The sequence below is a fragment of the Lactuca virosa genome, chromosome 4 (genome assembly GCF_052849685.1).
Source record: "Lactuca virosa cultivar CGN04683 chromosome 4, Lactuca_virosa_CGN04683_v6, whole genome shotgun sequence".
NCBI classification, from domain to species: Eukaryota; Viridiplantae; Streptophyta; class Magnoliopsida; order Asterales; family Asteraceae; genus Lactuca; species Lactuca virosa.
Genome location: NC_136429.1, coordinates 503,825,312 through 503,847,213, shown reverse-complemented (window position 1 = coordinate 503,847,213; position 21,902 = coordinate 503,825,312). Strand labels below are relative to the sequence as shown.

Here is a 21,902-nt window from a genome sequence, read left to right as displayed (position 1 = left end):
TAGGTGTTTCCCCAGAGAAAACATCGGAGGCGGCATCCCCCTTTTGATTCCCCACCTTCGCCCCTTCCTTCCAAGACAGAAGACGCGCAGGAGCTATATAAGCAGCCATTGCTGCTTTCGTTACCACCCCCGAGCCTTCCCTGTCACTACGCCGTTCGTGATTAGCCTTCTCGATCAGATGAAAACCAAGGACCAGAGGTCCCTTTTCCCGTCGCCGGCAGCATAAGCTGCCCCCATCAAGTATGCCTATTATTCTTCATACCAATCATCGAATTGCTAATAAGTGTTGAAATCTTGTAGATTGTTGTCGGTGATTTAATGTTATTTAGATTTGAATCTTGCAGAGGTGGAGGAGAAGATAGATTGATGTATGAGATTGAAGAAGATGGATGTTATGGTATGTATTCTGGGATGTAGTGGCCGATTGAGAGAGAGAGAGAGAGGGAGAGAGAGAGGGGAGAGAGATAGGTTCACTGAAGCTTTCTCCATTAAGTATAGGTGTGTATTGATGAAGAAGATGAGAGACCACAATGTGTATGTATGTGTGAAATTGTCTGAGTTTTAATTTTGACAAGAAGCTGTGTGGGTTTTTTTAGGAAGAAGATGATTATACACGAGAGAGAGAGAGAGAGAGAGAGAGGTGGACAAATTTTATATTTAATAATAATAATAATTTTAAAAAGTGAAAGAAAAATGAAAACTAAATTCATTAAGGGTATGATAGTCTTTTTAGTTTGGACAGGGACCAAAACTGCATGTAAACCAGCCCAAAAGGACCATCAATCCAAAAAAGTCGAGGTTTGGACTAAAACCCAAAAAAAATGCATACCACAGGGACCATTTTTGCAATTTTGTCTATATTTTAAAACATCAGTGAGTTAGTAGTTTCACTTAGTAAGAACCTGTGATTAAAAACCAGAAAAATATGTCATCGTTATCTTACATTCAATAAAGTCAAGTCAAATCGAAAGCACATATAATTTGAAAATATCTATAAAACATTGCTCCATTACCTTGTCTTATGGAGTTCGACCCAAGCATATTACTATTACATACATTACATATAGATTGAAAAGTATAGGTGTTCTAGTCAAGTTCTTGTAAAATTGAACCCAACTACCATCTTTTGAGTTTGTTTTTGTACTCAAGCTCCAACTCAATTTAGCTAGAATTGGGTTCTGAGTTTGAAAATGCTCAATAGTTTGGTAGCCATACGAGACAAATGCTACTTATTGTTATCATGTTCAAAAGTTAGTTCGTTTTCTTGTTATTTTCACCCCAACCTAACGATATTCATCGATTTGATGATCGTGCCTCAAGTCCTTGTCACTTCAAGATAAACGTGGCATGAAAACAAAATCTAAATTTGAGCCCCAAATTGGATTAAATTGCAGAAACTACCCATATTATTGATAGTTACATAATTCAACCAGATCGTAGATGAAGGGGTAATATATGCATATAATCCATAGTATAAGGGGTCTACATGAAACTCCAGAAAGCCATGTATGAACCCTCAACGGTCCAATCTTCAGAAGATTGTAGTATATCTATCTGGATCCAGCCCATGTACGCAACATACACGTCAACACAACATAAATTTTCGTCAGAAGTATACGACTACTGATTCTGTTTCCACAGTGTACAGACCCACTAACGGCTCTCATTTTCAGGTAATTTGCGTGATGAATTTCATGAATTAATGTGTTTTTGCAACTGGGGTTTTTATGATCTTTGGTGATTATCAGTTAATTTTGGATGAGATTGCTGTTTCTTTTGTGAACTCGAAGTATTGTTGTTGCGAATTCAAGAGGTAATCTGTGTTGGGTATTTGATGATTCAGTTAGGGTTCCTCTTTTGGTATCATTTGTCTTTGATTGAAACGGAATAACCTTTTCCCCTTTTCGTATAAAGTTATTGTATCCCTTTTAGTCCATAAAAGATCTGATCAGGTGAATTGCGTCATTGTTGCCATCTTTGCTTTAGATTAGGTTTTCCGATATTGGAAACACTAACCTGAACTTTTGTACATATGCCCACCAAGTGTTTGTTAATATGCCAACCTTATAGTTCATGCTTTCTCTAGTTATCATGAACTTTAGGGTTCATACTTCATACATATATATTAAAAACTGAGAATCATGCATAATAATTCTGAAAAGAAACCAGGATGTAAAAAAATACGATTTACTCCATATTTTACCTCTCCTTTTTATTACAAAATTCCGGTTAGGTATGTCTTCACCTACCATTTCTAGCATATAAAAATCACAAAAAAGCATCTTCAACTGCAAACACCAACATGTAAATAATCAAGAGTTAATAAATATTAATAATTCAACACATTTACTTAATAATTGATGCGTCCCATCTTTTTATTGCAGGAAGAGTTGACTTTTAGCCATTAGCATTAGATCAAGATTGTGTTCTACTCCTGCATCTCTTGGGTAGCCAATGGTACCCCCCCCCCCCCCCCCCCCCCACACACACACACACACCTCATCCATTATCTTTCAATAAATTTAATTACTTTTTACATTTTACAGGCTACCAATGAGAATCTACCTCCAAATGTAATAAAACAATTAGTTAAAGAATTGAGGAATCTTAATGAAACACCACCCGAAGGAATTAAAGTTGGTGTAAATGATGATGATTTTTCAACAATATATGCAGATATCGAAGGCCCGGGTATATATATATATATATACACATGATTCTTATTTTGTGTTTTATCTATTTATATTGACTAAAATACCCTTCCTCATACAGCTGGGACTCCATATGAAAGTGGTGTTTTTCGCATGAAGTTGATTCTTTCTCGCGACTTCCCTCATTCACCTCCTAAAGGTTTGTCAATTCCACTCGATTTTTACTATATACATATAACTTTTAATTAAAATATTAAAAAAATATTATATTGTGTTATATTTTTAGGTTATTTCTTGACCAAAATATTTCATCCGAATATTGCAACGAATGGTGAGATCTGTGTAAACACATTGAAAAGGGATTGGAACCCAAGTCTTGGCTTACGTCATGTTTTAGTTGTAAGTACTCACATTTCTTTACTAATTATTATTTTTTTACACATAAGTAATAATTATATTTTTACACAAATAATAATTATATTTTTATATTGTTATAGGTAATTCGATGCTTACTCATTGAGCCATTTCCAGAATCAGCATTAAATGAACAGGCTGGGAAAATGCTTCTAGAAGATTACCAAGAGTATGCTAGACATGCCAGGTCAGCGACTTAGCATCACCATTGTTTCTTCCTATTATAGCAACCAACTTTTATCTTTAAGATTTAAGAAAATAATTTTCTTTTTGAATAAATTTTTTTAAGGTTGTATACTGGAATCCATGCTTTGAAGCCAAAACCAAAGTTGAAGACAGTGGTGGTGTCTGAGTCAACACCTGGTCAAAAGGTTGACCAGTCAACACCTGGTCAAAATGTTGACCAGAAAAACATGGGATCAGGTGTGGTGGTGGCAACTCCATTGGCTCTGTCTTCGAATACAATGAAGGGAGGAGGAGGAGGTCAGGAGGTGCCGCCAAGTGCCGCCGTGAATCCAGTGGTGGAGATCGGAGTTAGCAGCGGATCTGGTGCACTGCCGCCACTGGCAACACAGAAGAAGGAAATGGTGAAAGTGCAAAGTGATAAAAAGAAGATTGATGCTAGAAAGAAAAGCTTGAAAAGATTGTAATTGTACTTTTATTTTCTTTACTGTTGTTGGAATGTCTTGTCTAACAATGTGACTTAGTGATTCTGAATTGGGTTTTTACTTTTTACCAATAGGAATGTACTTTTTTTTTTACACATAATATCAACATACTTAAGTTTTGCTATCTAAATGTAAGTGTGTTGTTATGGGTAGAGAAATGCAATTGTAATATTCAGAAAATGATAACTTTTTCTTCTTTTCTTTACCAAATATAAATGTTAGCCTGGCCCATTAAGAAATGGGTTATGGACTCAGTGGACCCATACTTAATGCAATTCCAGAATGTACGCAGAGAAACACGACATCTCAGACTTATCGGCAAAGTTTGGCAAAGTATGGGTTGAAACTTTTTTGGTTTTTGCTTCCTTTACTTATTATTTGTTGTGTTTTTTGTGGAGTAGTAACAAATTAAAAAAACATAGTTCGAAATATTTTCATTCGTGTCCAGAATGTGAAGAACATGTTTGTAATGGATTTTTATTTCGTATCCAAAACGTTACAAAGCTACTTATTTTTCACCCGTTGACCCTCTTATAACTTAAAAACTACTATAGGGTCTTGTTCATTGCCTTTAGCTAATCTTTTGACTGCTTTAAAATGAACTGCTATATTTCGTAATGCGGAAAACAATATGGATTGCAAAGAACAATCGTCCAAAAATGCCCGTAATAATCCGGAACAAACTCTATTTTTTTTTACTAACTTGGCTGGATATTCGGGACAGTCCGTTAGACATGTCTCTCACTATGTCATGCAAACGTGTCATTAGTGTCGATATTCTTGGTAAACTACAACACCAAACGACATGAAATACTCTTTTCCAACATTCATGTTTTGGTAGGAAGCTCAATGAAACGCTCGGTTCCCAGGTAAATTCCCTAAATTCTAAGTGATTAATTGTAACATCCAGAAAATCAGAGTAAATTTAAATTTTTCAAAAACCTCCAAATAACCATAAATGTTTACAAAACCATTGTTTCAAAAGTGTTATTCAATAATCAGAGTGTTCCAGATATCCAAATAACATAAATCTGAAGGATGTGCATGATCACGCATGCGTCTTGTCACGGTCATCTGAAGTATCTGAAACAATAAAGTGAAACTGTAAGTCAAAGCTTAGTGAGTTCCCCCAAAGTACCACCACACAAACATATAATCAGACAGATATCGGGTCCAAAACTTTTCGGTTGGATTACCCCCCAGCCCACAACCTTTCAGTTGGAATGCTCCGGCCCACAACCTTTCGGTTGGATTACCCCCGTCCCACAACCTTTAGGTTAGAATGCCCTGGTTTGTTGACTGGCAACACAAAGCAGCACAGTCTCAAACCCACCATATCATGTCGACATATACATAACCAATAACATAAATAACTAGCAACAGATATACATATAACAAGTTCAGCAGACACATAGATAGACCTACAGATCACTACCGCATAGCAACATCCTATATACCAGGATACAGATCTAACAGATCACTACATCATAAAAACATCATATAAACCAGGATACACAATCTAGAGGGTCGACATTGGTGCCTTCGACCCACGAGTATGGTGAGGAAAACTCACCACTCAATCTGAAAAGATAGCTTATCACACCACAACTCCGCATACTAACTCTACGGGTCACCTATACAACAAATAGTGATATTGTCTCAAAATATTTTCCAAAATACCCAAAATACCCTCAGGTCGAACTTGGTCAAAACCCTGGCCAAATGTCAAAGCCAATAAGTCAACTTAGCCAGTCGCCACGTCATGGCTAGCTCTAGCCACGTCGTGGGGACTATAGGACAAAATAGTCACATGGCAGCCATACACCACGTCGTGGTGACCCATTCACCACGTTGTGGTGACTGTTCAGACCAGCTTAATCTAATAAGCTCTTAATCCATCAAACCAACCATTCAAACTTACCATAAGGCGTTCTCTTATCTAATGAACCATAAAAATGATTGCTTTATAGACATGCATGTCCAATCCACGTCTTGAATTCAAACTAGGTCAAAATAGAGCAAAAAGGGCCAAGATCACATGCAAGAGTTCAAAACTCTAATAAATTTCAGATCCAACACTCCTAACCCCAAAGGGACTCTGGGGATCCATAAAGTTGACAACTTTATGGAATCCCAACACTCCAATATATCCCAACATGAAGAATAAGGCATAGAAACCTAGATCTATGCATAATAAACTAAAAAGCATGGAACTTGAGGACTTACAAAAGTCCATAAGATGCACAACAAGAAGATGAGAAGAGTTTCTTGCCGAATCCAATCCCAAATGTCAACTTCTTCTTATTCTAATACCTAAAAAATCAACACGAAAGGCTTAGAAAGCAAGTTGGAGGTTAGGGTTTGCTTGGAGGCTGAGAGAGTGTGATGGAGGCTGAGGGTGAGCAACCCTAGCCACACATTCCCTTAAATAGGGGCAAAAACCCCGGAGACTAGGGTTTCTCATTAAACTGCCACCACATCGTGGATATAGGCTGCCTCGTCATGGTGGTCATTTAAAAACGGTGATACAACGACCATTGTCATGTCGTGGGATGCCTTCACCACGACGTGGTCCATCCAAAATCCAAAATACATTTAATTTAAATACCTCCAGGTATTTGGATGTTACAATTCTCCCCTACTTGAATTAGACTTCGTCCTTGAAGTTCGTAGACGAAAACAACTCAGGGTAATGCTCTCGCATCTCCGCCTCGGGTTCCCAAGTCCATTCGAACCCTTTCGATGTTGCCGCTGAACCTTGACCAAAGACACCATCTTGTTGCGCAAGGCCTTCATCTTCCAATCCAAAATTGCAACTGACCTCTCCACATAATTCAGACAATCGTCAACCTGAATTATGTATTTCACTTCATTGACTCGCCGAGTCCCTTAAGTCAAAATCTTATTCATACATTTTTAAGGCAGATCTACCACTCCAAACTCTAGATCTAGCCTCCCAAGGTTCGAATATCACGTAAAGCTTCGATCTTTACGTTCATGCATGGCATATTTGCTCCATAATGCCACTAAAAGCTCTAACTAAGGTGCTTAAGCACAATAACTCTTTCATGGCTGAATAAAGCTGGGACCTTTTGGACTCTATGGACCTCACAAGGTCCAGATCTGATGTCTCAATGCTTGGCAAGCACAAGTCATGCCAAATCTCGAGGAAATATGGAAAAACCCCAAAAGTTCCTCATAAGCAAGATCTAAACAACATTATGAGCAAGGTGATGGATTTTACCTTCCAACAGATGCTCCAAGTGAAAGAATATTGGATCCCACAGCCTCTCCTCGTTCCTTGCTTGTATTTCACTTCTTCCCTTCCAAAAGATTCACCAAAACACTCAGATATTAGCTCAAACACTCTCTCTTAGCTCAATGGCCGATTAGGGTTTCACATAGGGGAGTTGGATAGCTGGTGAGGCAGAAATGAGGACATAAGTTACCTTAAATAGGCCCCAAACCCGGGGATTTAGGGTTTCCTCACACAGAGCCAACTCGGCGAGTCGGCTCTCTGACTCGTCGAGTCAGTAATTAAACCCACATGACTAATCCAACTCTACTCGACGAGTCAGACACACAACTCGTCGAGTCACTCATTAAATCCAAAAATGAATAATTAAATAAATAAATGCAATACCTGGGAGTCAGGATGTTACAATTATCCCCACTAGAATCAGACTTCGCCCTCGAAGTCATGCTCCGGAAATAACTCTGGATACTGCTCTCGTATCTCAGACTCCAGCTCCCATGTCCACTCGGACCCCTTCCGATGTTGCCACTGTACCTGAACCAGGGGCACCTCTTTGTTCCTCAGAACCTTCACTTTCCGATCCAAGATCGCAATCGACCTCTCAATATAATTTAGGCTCGCATCCACCTGAATGTCCTCTAATGGCACCACCGCCGTCTCATCGGCTACACACTTCCTCAACTGAGACACGTGGAAGGTGTTATGAATCTGACTCAACTCTACAGCATCTGGTAAGCTACCTTACCTACTCTGGCGATCACTCTGAAAGGACCAATGTATCGGGGCCCCAGCTTGCCCTGTTTCCTGAACCGGATCACCCCTTTCCATGGGGATACCTCCAGGAGGACAAAATCTCCAACCTGGAACTCTAGCTCAGATCGTCGCCGATCTGCATAACTCTTTTGGCGACTCTGGGCTGTCAGTAGCCTCTGTCTGACCTGCTGAATCTTCCCGGTCGTCTTCAGCACTATCTTAATGTTGGATTAATGTCTAAGTCCATAACTATATTTGGTATGTACTTGACCCGACCCGGCATGGTCCATTTGGGTTGCACTTCACCGGCACAATTTATATGGATAGTCTTTTGAGAATAGTATATTTATGATTTATATTAATATATTATAAGTTCTAATATATTAATATGGAATCATATTATTTAATTAGTATTGATCAAGAATTAATTTAGAATTAATTAAGTGATCAAAAAGAACTAATTAAATATGGACTCTTATATATATGGAATGGGCCAAGTTCATTTAGGTTGGGCTAAGCTTTCATGGATGGTCCATGGAGCTTTTAACCCATGGATCCTATGTAAATGAAAGGTCATGGGTATTAGGGTTTACATGGATGTAACCCTAATCCTCCATAATATATAAAGGGGTCCTTGGCTCACAAAATTACAACAAGTGTGTGAAAATAAGAGTGGGCCGATTTTAGTGTGCATACATATTCTCTCAAGTTCTTCCAAGGTGTTTTGGTGATTTGTGATTCCATTTGAGGCTTCCACACTATTGGGGCTAAGCTCTTAAAGCTTGAAGACATCAAGCTACATCAAAAGGTATGTCATCTAACTAGAACTTTGTAGTATATGTGCTTCATAATATGCTAGTTAGGATGAAACCTTGGAATAGTTAATATTTGCATGTATAATAGAGAAAACATAGATCTAAGGTTTATAGGGTTGCATGTACACCATAGGAGTGTTAGAATGCTCAAAACCCGACAGTGGTATCTGAGCCATGGGTTGTTTTCTGTTATATTGATGCAAATGTTTTATTTTGAAGTTGAAAAAAAAACATGACGTTTGTCAAATTTTAAGATAATTACTTGTTTTGTGAAAAACAAATTATTTGTAAAATTTGAATCATTTGTTATATGAGTTGAATTATGTCAAATTTAGTAAAAGATAAAATGATATGATTATTTTATTAGTTTTAAAAGTTTGATCTAAATGTTTTAAGGAGTTACATATTTTGTCATAAAATTTTGGAGCTCAAAAGTTTTTTTAAAGTTGTGATCTTAAGGGTTTTTGAAACTTCCATAAGTTATGGATATGAAAGTTTTTTTTTTTAAAAAAAAAATTTGATACAAAGTTTTTATGGAGTTACAAAATTTGGTATTAATGTTTTAAAGAATTTCATAACTTGTTCTTAAGTTATGGAACATGGAAAGTTTCATCATAAAACACCATTAATTCCATAAGTTATGGAATCCAAAGGTTTTCAAGAATTACAAAACTTGCCCTCAAGTTTTGGAATTTCAGAAAAGTTTTTTTATGGAAAAAAAGAATTAAATTCTAAAACTCTTGGGTTCATAACTTAAACAATTAATTAAATGGTTTTAATTTTGAGTTTAATAATTGGAATTATGATGTTTTGTTGAATAGTTCAAATTAACTCTTATGGACTTTATTAATAGTTAATTAAAGCGTTTAATTAAAAGAGTATTATTAAATCCATAAATATATGGTTTGAGTTTAATTAAATTAAAAGTCTAGTTTAATTAATAGATTAAACCACCAAGTATTTTAAATGTCTAAAATACACCCTTATACTATTATAATATTAAAAGTTTAATATATTATATGTATAAGAGCAAGTCGTCTTACCATTAGTAGGCCTCATTCACGAAGCCGGTCTATAAGGGGGGTATAAGGTTACTGCCTATAAAATGGCAGTTTAATGGGTGTCCACTCTCACTCACCGCTTCCTTGACCGGTGGAGGGTCGTTAGCCGAACAGGTAGGACAAGGACTATAATTCTCCCTTCATTATAAGTATAATGATAAATACTAAGTAACTAAACACTTATAAATTCCCAATCTTAGTTACTTAGGAAAATGTGAATAAGGTGCTAATCCATGAAATTACACTTTGCACTTTGTTTAAGCTGTTAGTGGAGCGTGTGTGGTTAACCGGCACACTAACCTGGACTTAACAAGGTAGGCAAAGGGTAACTTAATGTTTATCATAGTATCGTTGGAGCGTGTGTGGTTAACCGGCACATCGATTGAGGGGTAAATATTAAGGGTACCAAGTATATTTGCATGGTTACTTCACACCTTGTTTTGTGATCCTCGGCATCCCAGTCACAAAACCTGAAGGGGCCACTCGAGATTGAAACATGCCATTGAAAAGTTCAATGAATCTCAAAAGAATCTAGGAGTTTCAAAACCAATTAAAACCTAATAATACATTTCGTTTATCTTGGTGGAAATTGGTGAATCGTCATTCACCTACCTTCAAATATTTTATAGCTTGGATTACGGCATCCCTCTTCCAAGTTATAAAATAGTTTGTTGGGTCCTAGCCTTAATATATCATATTGGGTGTTATATTAAGGACTTAAATCAACTTTACGTGAATTTCTCCCATTATTGATGTCTGGTTTAGACAACAATGATCTTCCCAAACCAAGCTTTCCTAATGAATATGACTTCCCGAGTTTGGCTCATGGAAGTCATACTTCTCTTCCTCCACCTCCTCCAATTATTCTCCCTAACCCACAAGTTCAAGGTCACTCAAGCCCTAATGGCAAGCAAGGTCTATGTGTGATCACATCTTAGAGATGAAGTCACATATTGACAAGCCGGGAGAGTTGGGTGTCAAAGTCTTGAGAAAGTTGGATGTTCAATCACTTTCTAAGTCACATAGTGAGTTCCTTTGGGACTACTATGAAACAGACTATGACATAAACCTTAATGATCATATCTATTTGCTTGGTGCTGCTGAATCAGCAATGATTTGGAACGATAGTAAAGCAAATTTGATTAGAAGATCAACTTCCCAAAAACTTTATGGACAGTAACAATGGTGACACTGGAAATCTAGAAAAAGCATTCTTTTCCCAATGGAAAGGGATTGGCCATAGTCAACCCGGTTGACCAAATGGTAAAGAGAAAGGCTAAGTCTGAGATAGTCCCATTACCAAAGGGTCCATATGTTTATTTTGCCAAAGGAAGGGGCGTTGATTGCAAAGCTGCCAAATTTACCTAAGGATGTTAAAGTCAATAAGTTTGACTCTACATCAGGTAGAGCCCATTATCTAACTCTATTAAGTTCTATTCTGAGATCCTCATTACATGATGTGACTGGGTCACATGTTGATGTTTTAAGAATCAAAGAATAGAGAGAAATCTTAAAGGAAGTATATGCTGATTCTGATCGCGAAGGTGGATTTCAATCGCATCAGAATTTTAAGCAGTTGCTTAAGAAGTTATGATATATTGCTAAGGAATAGATAACAACAATTTTCCATGTGGATTGTAAGGATAAGTTTTTCCGCAAAGTTTTAAAATAAAAGAAAATTGTTTAATTTTATTTATTTGAAGTATCCTTACAATGACATTTGTGGAAAATTGTTGCTTATATGATTCCACTGACAGCAATATTGGAAAATGGATTTGATTCTTTCATTTGTGGTAGTGTCTAAATTTACCAAATCAGGAAAGTTCCTCATCACCCAAGTTTCAATTGGACCGAAACTTGGAATCATGCAAGTTGAATAGTATGATGAATGAGAACTTTCAAGCATTTGAAAATCAAGACTAATTACTTGTTCACATGGATGTGTGAGTCAAGTGAAGGACTAAAGGGATCGAGTACACATTCTTGTGCACTGGTCATGTCCACCACAAAGCTCGTTAAGACTATTTGATTTACTAAAGTTTAGTAAATATGGTTATACTTACAAGTTTAAGTATAATTCTGAAACATTGGAAAAGTCTCAATGTATGGCAGAACGAATGGGAAGAATCAAATTAGGCAGAAAGATAAAAGTTTCTCAAATCTGAAAAGATGGGAGAGTACTTTAGTATTATGTTTGTGATCATCTTAATGATTTAGAAATCATATCACAATTAGTCCTCTAAAGGTCATCTTAGTGCATTATTATGACTAAGAAGAGGAGTCATGAATTGTTGAAATTGTTAGATCAGGAAGATGAGTCATACTTTGTTCCAAAACAATTCTTAGAGTCATACTCCAAGATTGTAACTTGAGTGATATATCTTAAAGAAAGGTTTAAAACACTTGTCAAATGTAAGAGTAAAAGTGTCCTACTCTTGTACATTTGAAATTGGTAAGTTGTGATGTTTTGGATAAAACAAAGACCAACTAAGGCCAATTGTGTGAAGTGTTTGTCTTGATAAAGAATCCGCGCTATCTCTTGAATATTTGGCAAGATAGTCTTATATGTCAAGAGGATAGTGGGAGTCTTAAAGATCCTAAAAAGAATTTCAAGAACTAATCAAGAATAAAACCTGAGGTTCTTCACTAGCACACGACTTGAGGTTTATAACCTATCGTGTTGACATATTCTATGCCCATTCCAGTTAAAGTTGGCTTTGCATAGGAGTTCTGAAAGTTCTCAATTGGTTGCATAACAACTTGGAAGCAATGGCAGGCCCTGTACTGCCAGGTGGCAAGAAGTTAAGATTGCATAAGTTCAGTCCATATGAGTTTGGATTTATCATTATCCTTGTCTTATGACTATGGTTTTGACGATTCACATGGATAAGAACACATACACCATAAAATCTAAGGGTCATAAGGTTTCTCTCCGATTCATGAAAATGATGGTGAAGAAACACTTCCACCAAGTAGATTTGAAGCAGATGGCAAAAGGTCTAAACAATTGAGACTATGATTACGACATCCCTTTTCATAGTTCTGAAATTGTTTAGACACACATGCATGCTATCTAAGGAAAGGTGTATGATTTTGATAAAGTTTTATCAAAGCATCTCGTATCAGAAATCTGAACTTTGGTAAGAAAGTCAATAAAGTATTGATTTCTAGAAGTCCAGCTGATTTCTGAGTACATGTCAAAGCTAGTGGGAGCATAAGTGTTATGCTAATAATCATCATGTTAGTGGGAGCTGGTATCAAATCATGTTAGTGGGAGCAAGTTAGCAATGTTAATTATAGAAAACAAAAGTTTCAATTCGTGAGGCTGCAGGGATTGAAAAAGTTGTTTTGCTATAATTAAGGGAGAGGATATACTTCATTTCAGTTCTAAAGGCTTAGATTGAGACCTTAATCATCTTTAGTCAAGAATATATATATATATATATATATATATATATATATATATATATATATATATATATATGAATTTCATGTTGGATTGGTTCAACTTAAGGAAATTCTATATATTGCGTTCTCAAAATTCGATTATGATTACGGCATCCCTCTTCATAGTCAAAATTTGAAAACATGGCAAATAAAAATATTGTAGCAAAATACTGGTCTAGAATCATGTCTTTATGTGAGACATCATGAATCGTGTACCATTTGCTTTGGGACAGTTGGAAGTATAGTGCTACTTTTGGAAGGACCATATTGACATATTCTGAAAAGGTCTAGAATTGGATATGACTAAAATGATTAAGCAATTGTCGAGGACAATCTGAGGTTTACCAAAGATTGGTTGCTCAGGGACAGTTGGAAGTATAGTGCTAATTTTGGAAGGACCATATTGACATATTCTGAAAAGAGGCATCTCTTATTCAGAAGTGATAGTCAAAATGAGAATATGGAGTTGTCTCCATAGGTGGAAGTTATCTGTGTAAGATTAGAAAACTTAATGCAAGAAGCATGTCCAAAGCAATGTACTTTGAATATGAGACTTAGTTTCCATGGAGTTGATCTCCATTGGAATACCTTATAATGACTGTCGACAAGTCTTTGTGACTTTGTACATATTCATTACAGGAGGGTCAGTGCATATAAGTTTAAAATCTAAACAGATTTCGATAAATGATAGGAATTTGAAATTTTCATATTTTTCGATAAGGATTTGGGAGTGTGAAATTAGAATCATTGAAATTATGTTCAATTGGTTTATTTCACAAAGTAAGGATCATAGACAAACATAGAGTGCATACTTGGTGTATGGCAAAGATATTGTTTAAGAAAAACATAGTGTACATGCTTGGAGCATGGGACAACTAGTGTTTTTAATTCAAGTATAAAGTTGATAAAACCGAAACAATGAATAATGAGTAATCAGTATGGTGATAAATAAAAGTGTTTATTTATATTCATAGGGTTTGATACCATATTTGATTCATTTATTCTTGTGTTTCACTTTGCATGTTTTGACTTCCAGAATAACTAAGTCGCTCTTCCTGAATGATTAAGTTATTCAAACCATCCACAGTCGGTCATATGTTGGAAGTAGATATGAATCAAGACTGTCATGGGTTGGTTTGTAGAGGTCCAAGTTGGTGGACAAAGTGGTGCTACAACACTCATGAGTGCTCATAAGTTCTGAGTATTGGATTCAACCCACGCTCATTTGAATCACTTCATGGATTTTATCACGAGTGATCATGAGACGATAATATCTTATATTCTTAAAACCTAGAGATATGAGTTGTTACTATCAGTTGGTTATACATTGATTGCACGAAAACACATTGGTAACTCGATGTTATAAAACGTGCCTTTGTGTATGATTCAACAAGTAGTAGAACAAGCCATATGAGTCGAAGTTTATCCATTCCTTTTAACTTCGGGATAAAAGCGATATCTGTGGGCCCCTCGATGATTTAGCGATGACACATGTGAGTGCTTGGCCAAGCCAGGACTGATTTGATTTGTTCAATCAGTCAGTCATCATAAATCGAAAATCGGGAAACAACAAATGGACAGAGAGAATGATTATAATCCATGTCTCAGTCCATATGATATCTAGAATGGAGGAATATATGATCCCTTATCTAATGGACAAGTCATTGACAAGGTCAGATTTCGATAGCGGCTTTAAGAGCTACGATTGCCAGTTAGGTTTTGAAGTCATACTCAATAATAGTTTTAGACTTATCCAAGTGGGAGACTGTTGGATTAATGTCTAAGTCCATAACTATATTTGGTATGTACTTGACCCGACCCGGCATGGTCCATTTGGACCGGCACAATTTATATGGATAGTCTTTTGAGAATAGTATATTTATGATTTATATTAATATATTATAAGTTCTAATATATTAATATGGAATCATATTATTTAATTAGTATTGATCAAGAATTAATTTAGAATTAATTAAGTGATCAAAAAGAACTAATTAAATATGGACTCTTATATATATGGAATGGGCCAAGTTCATTTAGGTTGGGCTAAGCTTTCATGGATGGTCCATGGAGCTTTTAACCCATGGATCCTATATAAATGAAAGGTCATGGGTATTAGGGTTTACATGGATGTAACCCTAATCCTCCATAATATATAAAGGGGTCATTGGCTCACAAAATTACAACAAGTGTGTGAAAATAAGAGTGGGCCGATTTTAGTGTGCATACATATTCTCTCAAGTTCTTCCAAGGTGTTTTGGTGATTTGTGATTCCATTTGAGGCTTCCACACTATTAGGGCTAAGCTCTTAAAGCTTGAAGACATCAAGCTACATCAAAATGTATGTCATCTAACTAGAACTTTGTAGTATAGGTGCTTCATAATATGCTAGTTAGGATGAAACCTTGGAATAGTTAATATTTGCATGTATAATAGAGAAAACATAGATCCAAGGTTTATAGGGTTGCATGTACACCATAGGAGTGTTAGAATGCTCAAAACCCAACACTTAGTACCACCCATCACTCGCTGCCCCACCTCTCCCCAACAAATGGGAGTCCGACACCTCCTCCCATATAAGAGCTCGAAGGGAGGCATGCCAATACTGGAATGGTGGCTGTTGTTGTAAGAAAACTCAGCCAAGGGCAAATAGGTGTCCCAACTTCCGCTGAAGTCCATGACACATGCACGTAGCATGTCCTCGAGCATCTGAATCGTCCGTTCACTCTGCCCGTCTATCTGTGGGTGGTAAGCTGTACTGAAATGCAGCCGGGTACCCAACTCCTCATGAAACTTCTTCCAGAATCTGGAAGTAAAACGCACATCCCGATCTGACACTATCGATGTCAGCACCCCATGCCGTGCCACCACCTCTCGAATGTAGATCTCGGTCAATTTCTCTATAGAAGAGCTCTCACTGATAGCGAGGAAGTGATGTCACACCCCCGAACCAGACGGCGGAAACGTCTGAGGGCTCGTGTGACTTAAATTGAAATATCATCACAATGAATATACATGAAACATAACATAAACATCACCATGCATTAATACATTACAACCATCATTGTTCACATCAAGTACATTGTTTACATTACATAATCCAAAACATAAATTGTTTATCGATTAACATCACACAAAAGATGTTCAAAAACACGCTTGGTAATTCTTCATTCTAACGATTACCTGAGAACACAAGTTATTTTGAAAACGGTCAACACATATAATGTTGGTGAGTTCATAAGCAGGTTTGAGGTAAAGATGTTTTGTATCGTTTGTAAAACCCAGAAAATCCGATATTTTCTGAAACAAAATTGTTTATGAAAAAGATGTGATGATCCCATAAGTGTATATGTATGTGATTTCAAAACATGTAAAAGTGAATGTTCATCATAATTGTTCTTTGTATTGTAGTTGTTGTATGTAAAAAGTGAATAATGTCGTTCCCCGGAAAACCCGATGTTTTCCAATTCAAATAGTATGATAGTATCGTATTATTGTATGAATCACTTTGCATCGTCACAGTGTATGAATATGATTACTCATGAATGATGATATGGTAATGGATCTCTATGTGAGTCGTTATAACCACGCATAATAATGACTATTTCGCCTGTCTTGGCATTTTATCAAATGCCGGTTTTGAATTAAGATTTTGTCACCCTAGACTGGACGAGTCTAACTGTAGCGAACATCTCAGGTGTGGGGGAGTCACCCCCGTATAGATCTATACACAAACTCTCGCTCTCCCTCCAGGAGATTCTGATTATAACTACAGGCTACGACCGACACTCGTTGGTGCCAACCGATAATTCTCACTAAATCCCAATTATTACCCCATGAATTTGAATAACATTGATTACTTCCCGTTTGATGTTTACGTGAATATGAAGTAATCCTAACAGACAAGAAAGAGGACGACGGAGGCCCACTAACTTTGTATGTTATTACAGGCTGTCGAGTATGCTACGGATACGTTATAGCCCATCGAGCATATGATAAGTTATTTGGACCGTATTAACAATGCAAATGGGCCACTAAGGCCCAATAACATGTAAAAGCTATTAAGGGTCCATTAGACATGTATTTGGGTCACCGGAAGCCCAATAAACATGTGTTGATTATATTGGGCCCAATAATCATGAAATTGGGTCACAAAGGCCCAATAAGCATGATAGAAAACGTTGGGCCCAATCATTGTATCGTTTAGCTGTTTATCGATGTAAGTTCGTAGTATAAGGGTTGTTGTGTACCAAATGTTTACTTGCCACGTTAAAATGTTGAACGATTGATTTATAACAACACTTTGGTTGTATATATATATATATATATATATATATATATATATATATATATATATATATATATATATATATACTTTTAAAACCACACGTTATAGATTTAATATCTTTGGCCCAAATGTTTAAACATTATCATATTTGACCCAAAATATTGATTTGACCATTTTAGCCCCTTTTTCACATAAAGTTACAATTTCAGCCCTTTCTTAGTAAAAATGACATTTTTAGTCATTTTTGGTGAAAATTAACATTTTTGGTCCTTAAATCATTTTTATTGACATTTTTGGTCCAGACATAGTTTATTTTACAATTTCAGTCCTAAAATATAATGTTTGATATTTTCAGCCCTTATTTGTAAAAAGTTTACACATTTGGCCCAAATTCCGTAAGTTTTACAATTTTGGCCCAGAATCCGAAAAGTTTGCATTTTTAGTCCAAATTTGCACTAAAATCGTTTTCAGCCCCTGAAATAGTTTATTTATGTTTTAGACCCATATTTTGATGAATTTACAACTTCAGTCCTCGAAAATCACTATTTTTCGCAACTTTGGGCCCAAAAACCGTGAGGCCCAAATGTAAGCCTAATAAACTATAATTTATGTTTTTGACCCCTAGAAAAGTGTTATTTTCATAAAAGTCAGATTTTTATGTAAATATACTATTTTATCCTTGAAAAACCGAAAATATCATATTTTACCCAAATCTTTGTTATTTTTGCAAAAATGACACTTTTAAGGATTTTTGTCTTTGTTTTTACTTCTTAAGCCTAAGACTCTTAGATATTTGAAGTATGTTGTTTATTATGTTGGTTCTTTATGTATCCTTCACACTTTCGCCATATATTTCAAGATATAGCGAATAATATCATATTTTCACAACACAAAACCAAAGAAATCACATATAACAAGCCTACACACATAGATCAACACATAGCACTTGTATTCTCCCCCCCCACAAAAAAAAAACAAGTAAAAAACGAAAAAAAGGGGGTATGAACTCACCTTGGGGTTTGATGTTTCGGTTTTGAAGAAGATAGAAAAGATTGATGAGATTCTCGGCCCTAACAATCTTCTTGAAGAGACCTTCGAATTTGAAGAGTTCTAAGGAGTATGATCAAGAATTTAAGGTGGTAAGAAGAGTGATTAAGTGTAGAAAGAAAGTATGTTGGCAAGATCTTACCACAAGTATGTATCTTGAAGTGATTTTTGGATGAAAACCTTCTTGAAATGCCCTAGATCTCGAAAATTTGGAGGAAGGAAGAAGATGTTCTTGAGAGTGTTTGAAATGTAAGTTTGAAGATGTATGTGTGTGTTGCTAGCTCTCGGCGGAGAGGTAATAAGAAGAAGAGAGAAGAGTGTTCATGGATATATGTGTTTTTTCTAGATGCATGTGATGTTTTAATTTGGTTATCCTCCAAACAATAAAGATGTGTCATGTTTTGGTTAGCCTAATCTCTATTGTTAATATGTATTATTTGTTTTTATATAATGGGCCGAGGTTGGCTTGGTAAAAGAAACATGGATTAATTTTGGCCCACTTCTAGCCTATGTTCGAAATCATGAGGTTCCTAGAAAAAGTTTTCAGCCCATTGGGCTTCTTTGGATGGTTCACGACCCATTTAGCATAATAGAATAGGTTTGGGGCCCATTAGGGCTAATTAGATTAGTCATGGCCCAATAAGGCTTATTGGAGTAGTTTATTCCATTTTAGGCCCAATATGGCCCAAAATGTTAAGTTTCATAAAAAGGGGGTCCAATTAGAGCCCATTTAAGAGTTCTAAGCCCAAAATAGTCAAATTGGAAGCTTATTGGTCCATTAGGCCCAATAAGGAAATCCTAGTCCATATTGGACTTAACCCGAGATTTTTAGGGTTTCCAATCTTTTGTTGACTATTTGAAGTGTTTGTATAGAGTTTTTGATGGAAATTTTGTTGTCATTGAATAATCATCATGCATGTTTTCCAAATTTGTTTACAAGTGTTATCATCATTGTTGTTACAAAAGCATGGAATTTCCTAGTTGTGACATCATCCCCCCGTTAGAGGGAATTTCGTCCCAAAATTCTTTTTGAAACTAGATTTGATAAGGCGAGAATAAATGAGGGTACTTTTGTTTCATTTGGTCTTCGCGTTCCCATGTGAATTCCGGTCCACGCTTTGCGTTCCATCGAACTTTCACAATTGGAATGCGACTTTGCTTAGTACGCTTCACTTCCCTGTCCATGATTTCAACTGGTTCCTCGATGAACAGGAGTTTCGTCGGATAAGCACTTTTTCAGATTGGAGACATGGAATACGAGGTGTACACTGCTGAGCTCAACAGGTAGCTGCAGCCTATAGGCAACTGGACCAATTCGGGCAAGAATCTCGAATGGCCCAATGTATCGTGGGCTTAGTTTTCCCCGTTTCCCGAAACGAATCACCCCCCTTCCAGGGAGAGACTTTTAATAACACCCGATCCCCTACTTGGAATTCCAAGGGCTTTCGCCGTTTATCAGCATAGCTCTTATGTCGGTCTCGTGATGCTTGAAGTCGAGCTCTGATTTGAACTATCTTCTCTGTCCTTTCGCGTATGATTTCTGGCTCTGTTAAGGCACTGTTCGGAGCTTGCCCTTTTGCTAGCTGAGTATCACCCACCTCAGCCCAGCACAACGGTGATGTACATTTACGACCGTATAACGCTTCGAAGGGACCAACCTTGATGCTCGTGTGATAACTGTTGTTGTAGGAGAATTCAATCAAAGGCAAATGGGTGTCCCAATACTTGCAGAAGTCTATCACACATGCTCGAAGCATATCTTCAAGCGTTTGACTGATTCGCTCACCCTGACCATCCGTCTGTAGGTGGTAAGCAATGCTCATGTCGAGTTGTGTTCCCATATCTTTTTGAAGTGATTGCCAAAAACGTGAAGTGAATCTACTATCTCGATCTGATATGATAGATATTGGCACTTGATATTTGTAAACTTAGCTATATTTTTACTATAGATTTATATCATTTATTAGCTAATTATTTACATTTTATGGACAAGGTATTTAATATTATTCAAATTATATTGTCAGTCCAGAAGGGAAGCTCGGAAGCAAAAGGAAACATGAGTCATGATCGAAAGCTTGGGAATGGAAGAAAGAAGGAAAATGCTTAATTCTGAAGCTACTCGGCGAGTAGCGACGACTACTCGACGAGTACATATGAAGGTTCACGAAGAAATACGAGAAGTCCTTGCCGCATACGGATTCAACAAAGGGACTCGACGAGTCGGTGGGCTACTCGACGAGTAGCCCTAGTTTTGAGATATCTATAAATAGAAGCCACAAATCCGTATGAAGGCCTCTCTGGCTTTTTGGAGAACTTACTTGGCGACTAAGGAACTTGCTAGAGATCAGAAGAACGTGTGAAGAACCCTAATCTCAAAAGAATAAGGCAATCTAGTTAATTTCCTACTTTACCTTTGAATAGATTGATGTTTGGTTTATTTAGATTCGTTCTTAGGTTTTCATATACTGAAATCATGAACTAAATTAGTTAGTTTCTGTTTAGGAAAGACGAATTTGCTCCTATGGTTTATACACTCTCTTTTGATTAATTGTTAATTGGTGATTTTGTTAACTTAAGCTTGTTAAAGACCCTTATGCATTAACCATAACTATTTTCTGTTAATTGCTAAGTAATTAAGTTGCATGAACATCTCTTGATTGCTTATCTCATATAAATTTATGTGAACACATTGCTATATGCTTAGGAATAATGAATATGAAACTAGGATTAACTAGAGAATGGGTAAATTAATGTGTGAGCTTGATTGATACACCATCAACAAGAGGTTAGTTGACTCACCAATTCAATTAGCTAATTACAAGTCTTATTTAATCCGAATAATTGAACTAGGAGGTTTATTAGTTTAATCACTTGATCACTGCTTAAATTAATCTATTTCCTAAGGATTGGTAATAACGAATGTGAATCTAATCACCATAATCGGTAACCAATAACAATTAATCTATTACATTAACATAAAAATTAACCATAGGAGTAAATGAGTTGAACCTAAACAGAAACCCTTTTGATCATTGAATTTAGTTGTTTTTACGTGTTTTCAGCTTTTAGTTGATTAGTTAAGTTTTAGTTTAAGTTTCTAGTCTTGTAAAACTAGAGAAAACCCTAATTTTATTACTTGTCTTTTAGATAATATTAGTTATTAGTTTTAATTTTCCGTTCCCTGAGTTCGATACCCTACTTATTTAGCCATACCACAATTGATAGGTCCACTGCCTTTTGTGTGTTAATTTATAATTAAAAGTAGGTTTAAAACTAGTTGAGTTTACACACATCAAGTTTTTGGCGCCGTTGCCAGGGAACGGTTCAAAAATTAATTCTAATTTCTAGTTTTATCGATCCTTTGTGTGAGATTTATCTTGCACAAAGTTATTTCTTAGGTAATTTAGTAATTAGGATAAGTTTTAATAGTTTTTTTTGTTTTCAGAAGTTAGTAAGTAATTTTTCTGTTTCTGCGCTGAACTCGCCGAGTGCAATCGAAGCA

General features: G+C 36.3%; 1 protein-coding gene across 2 annotated transcripts; it reads left to right on the top strand.

Moving 5' to 3' along the window:
* Positions 1-1,539: 1,539 nt before the first annotated feature.
* LOC145109364 (ubiquitin-conjugating enzyme E2 22-like) lies at positions 1,540-3,857 on the top strand. Of its 2 annotated transcripts, XM_079046505.1 has the most exons (8): positions 1,540-1,673; positions 1,749-1,813; positions 2,385-2,457; positions 2,547-2,691; positions 2,773-2,850; positions 2,938-3,050; positions 3,149-3,252; positions 3,355-3,857. In XM_079046505.1, exons 3-8 carry the CDS (start codon positions 2,455-2,457, stop codon positions 3,713-3,715), a joined length of 804 nt encoding a protein of 267 aa, XP_078902631.1. In that variant the 5' UTR covers positions 1,540-1,673; positions 1,749-1,813; positions 2,385-2,454; the 3' UTR covers positions 3,716-3,857. The 2 variants fall into 2 exon arrangements, with proteins under 2 accessions (XP_078902631.1, XP_078902630.1); XM_079046504.1 differs by lacking the exon at positions 1,749-1,813.
* The last annotated feature ends 18,045 nt before the right edge of the window (positions 3,858-21,902 follow it).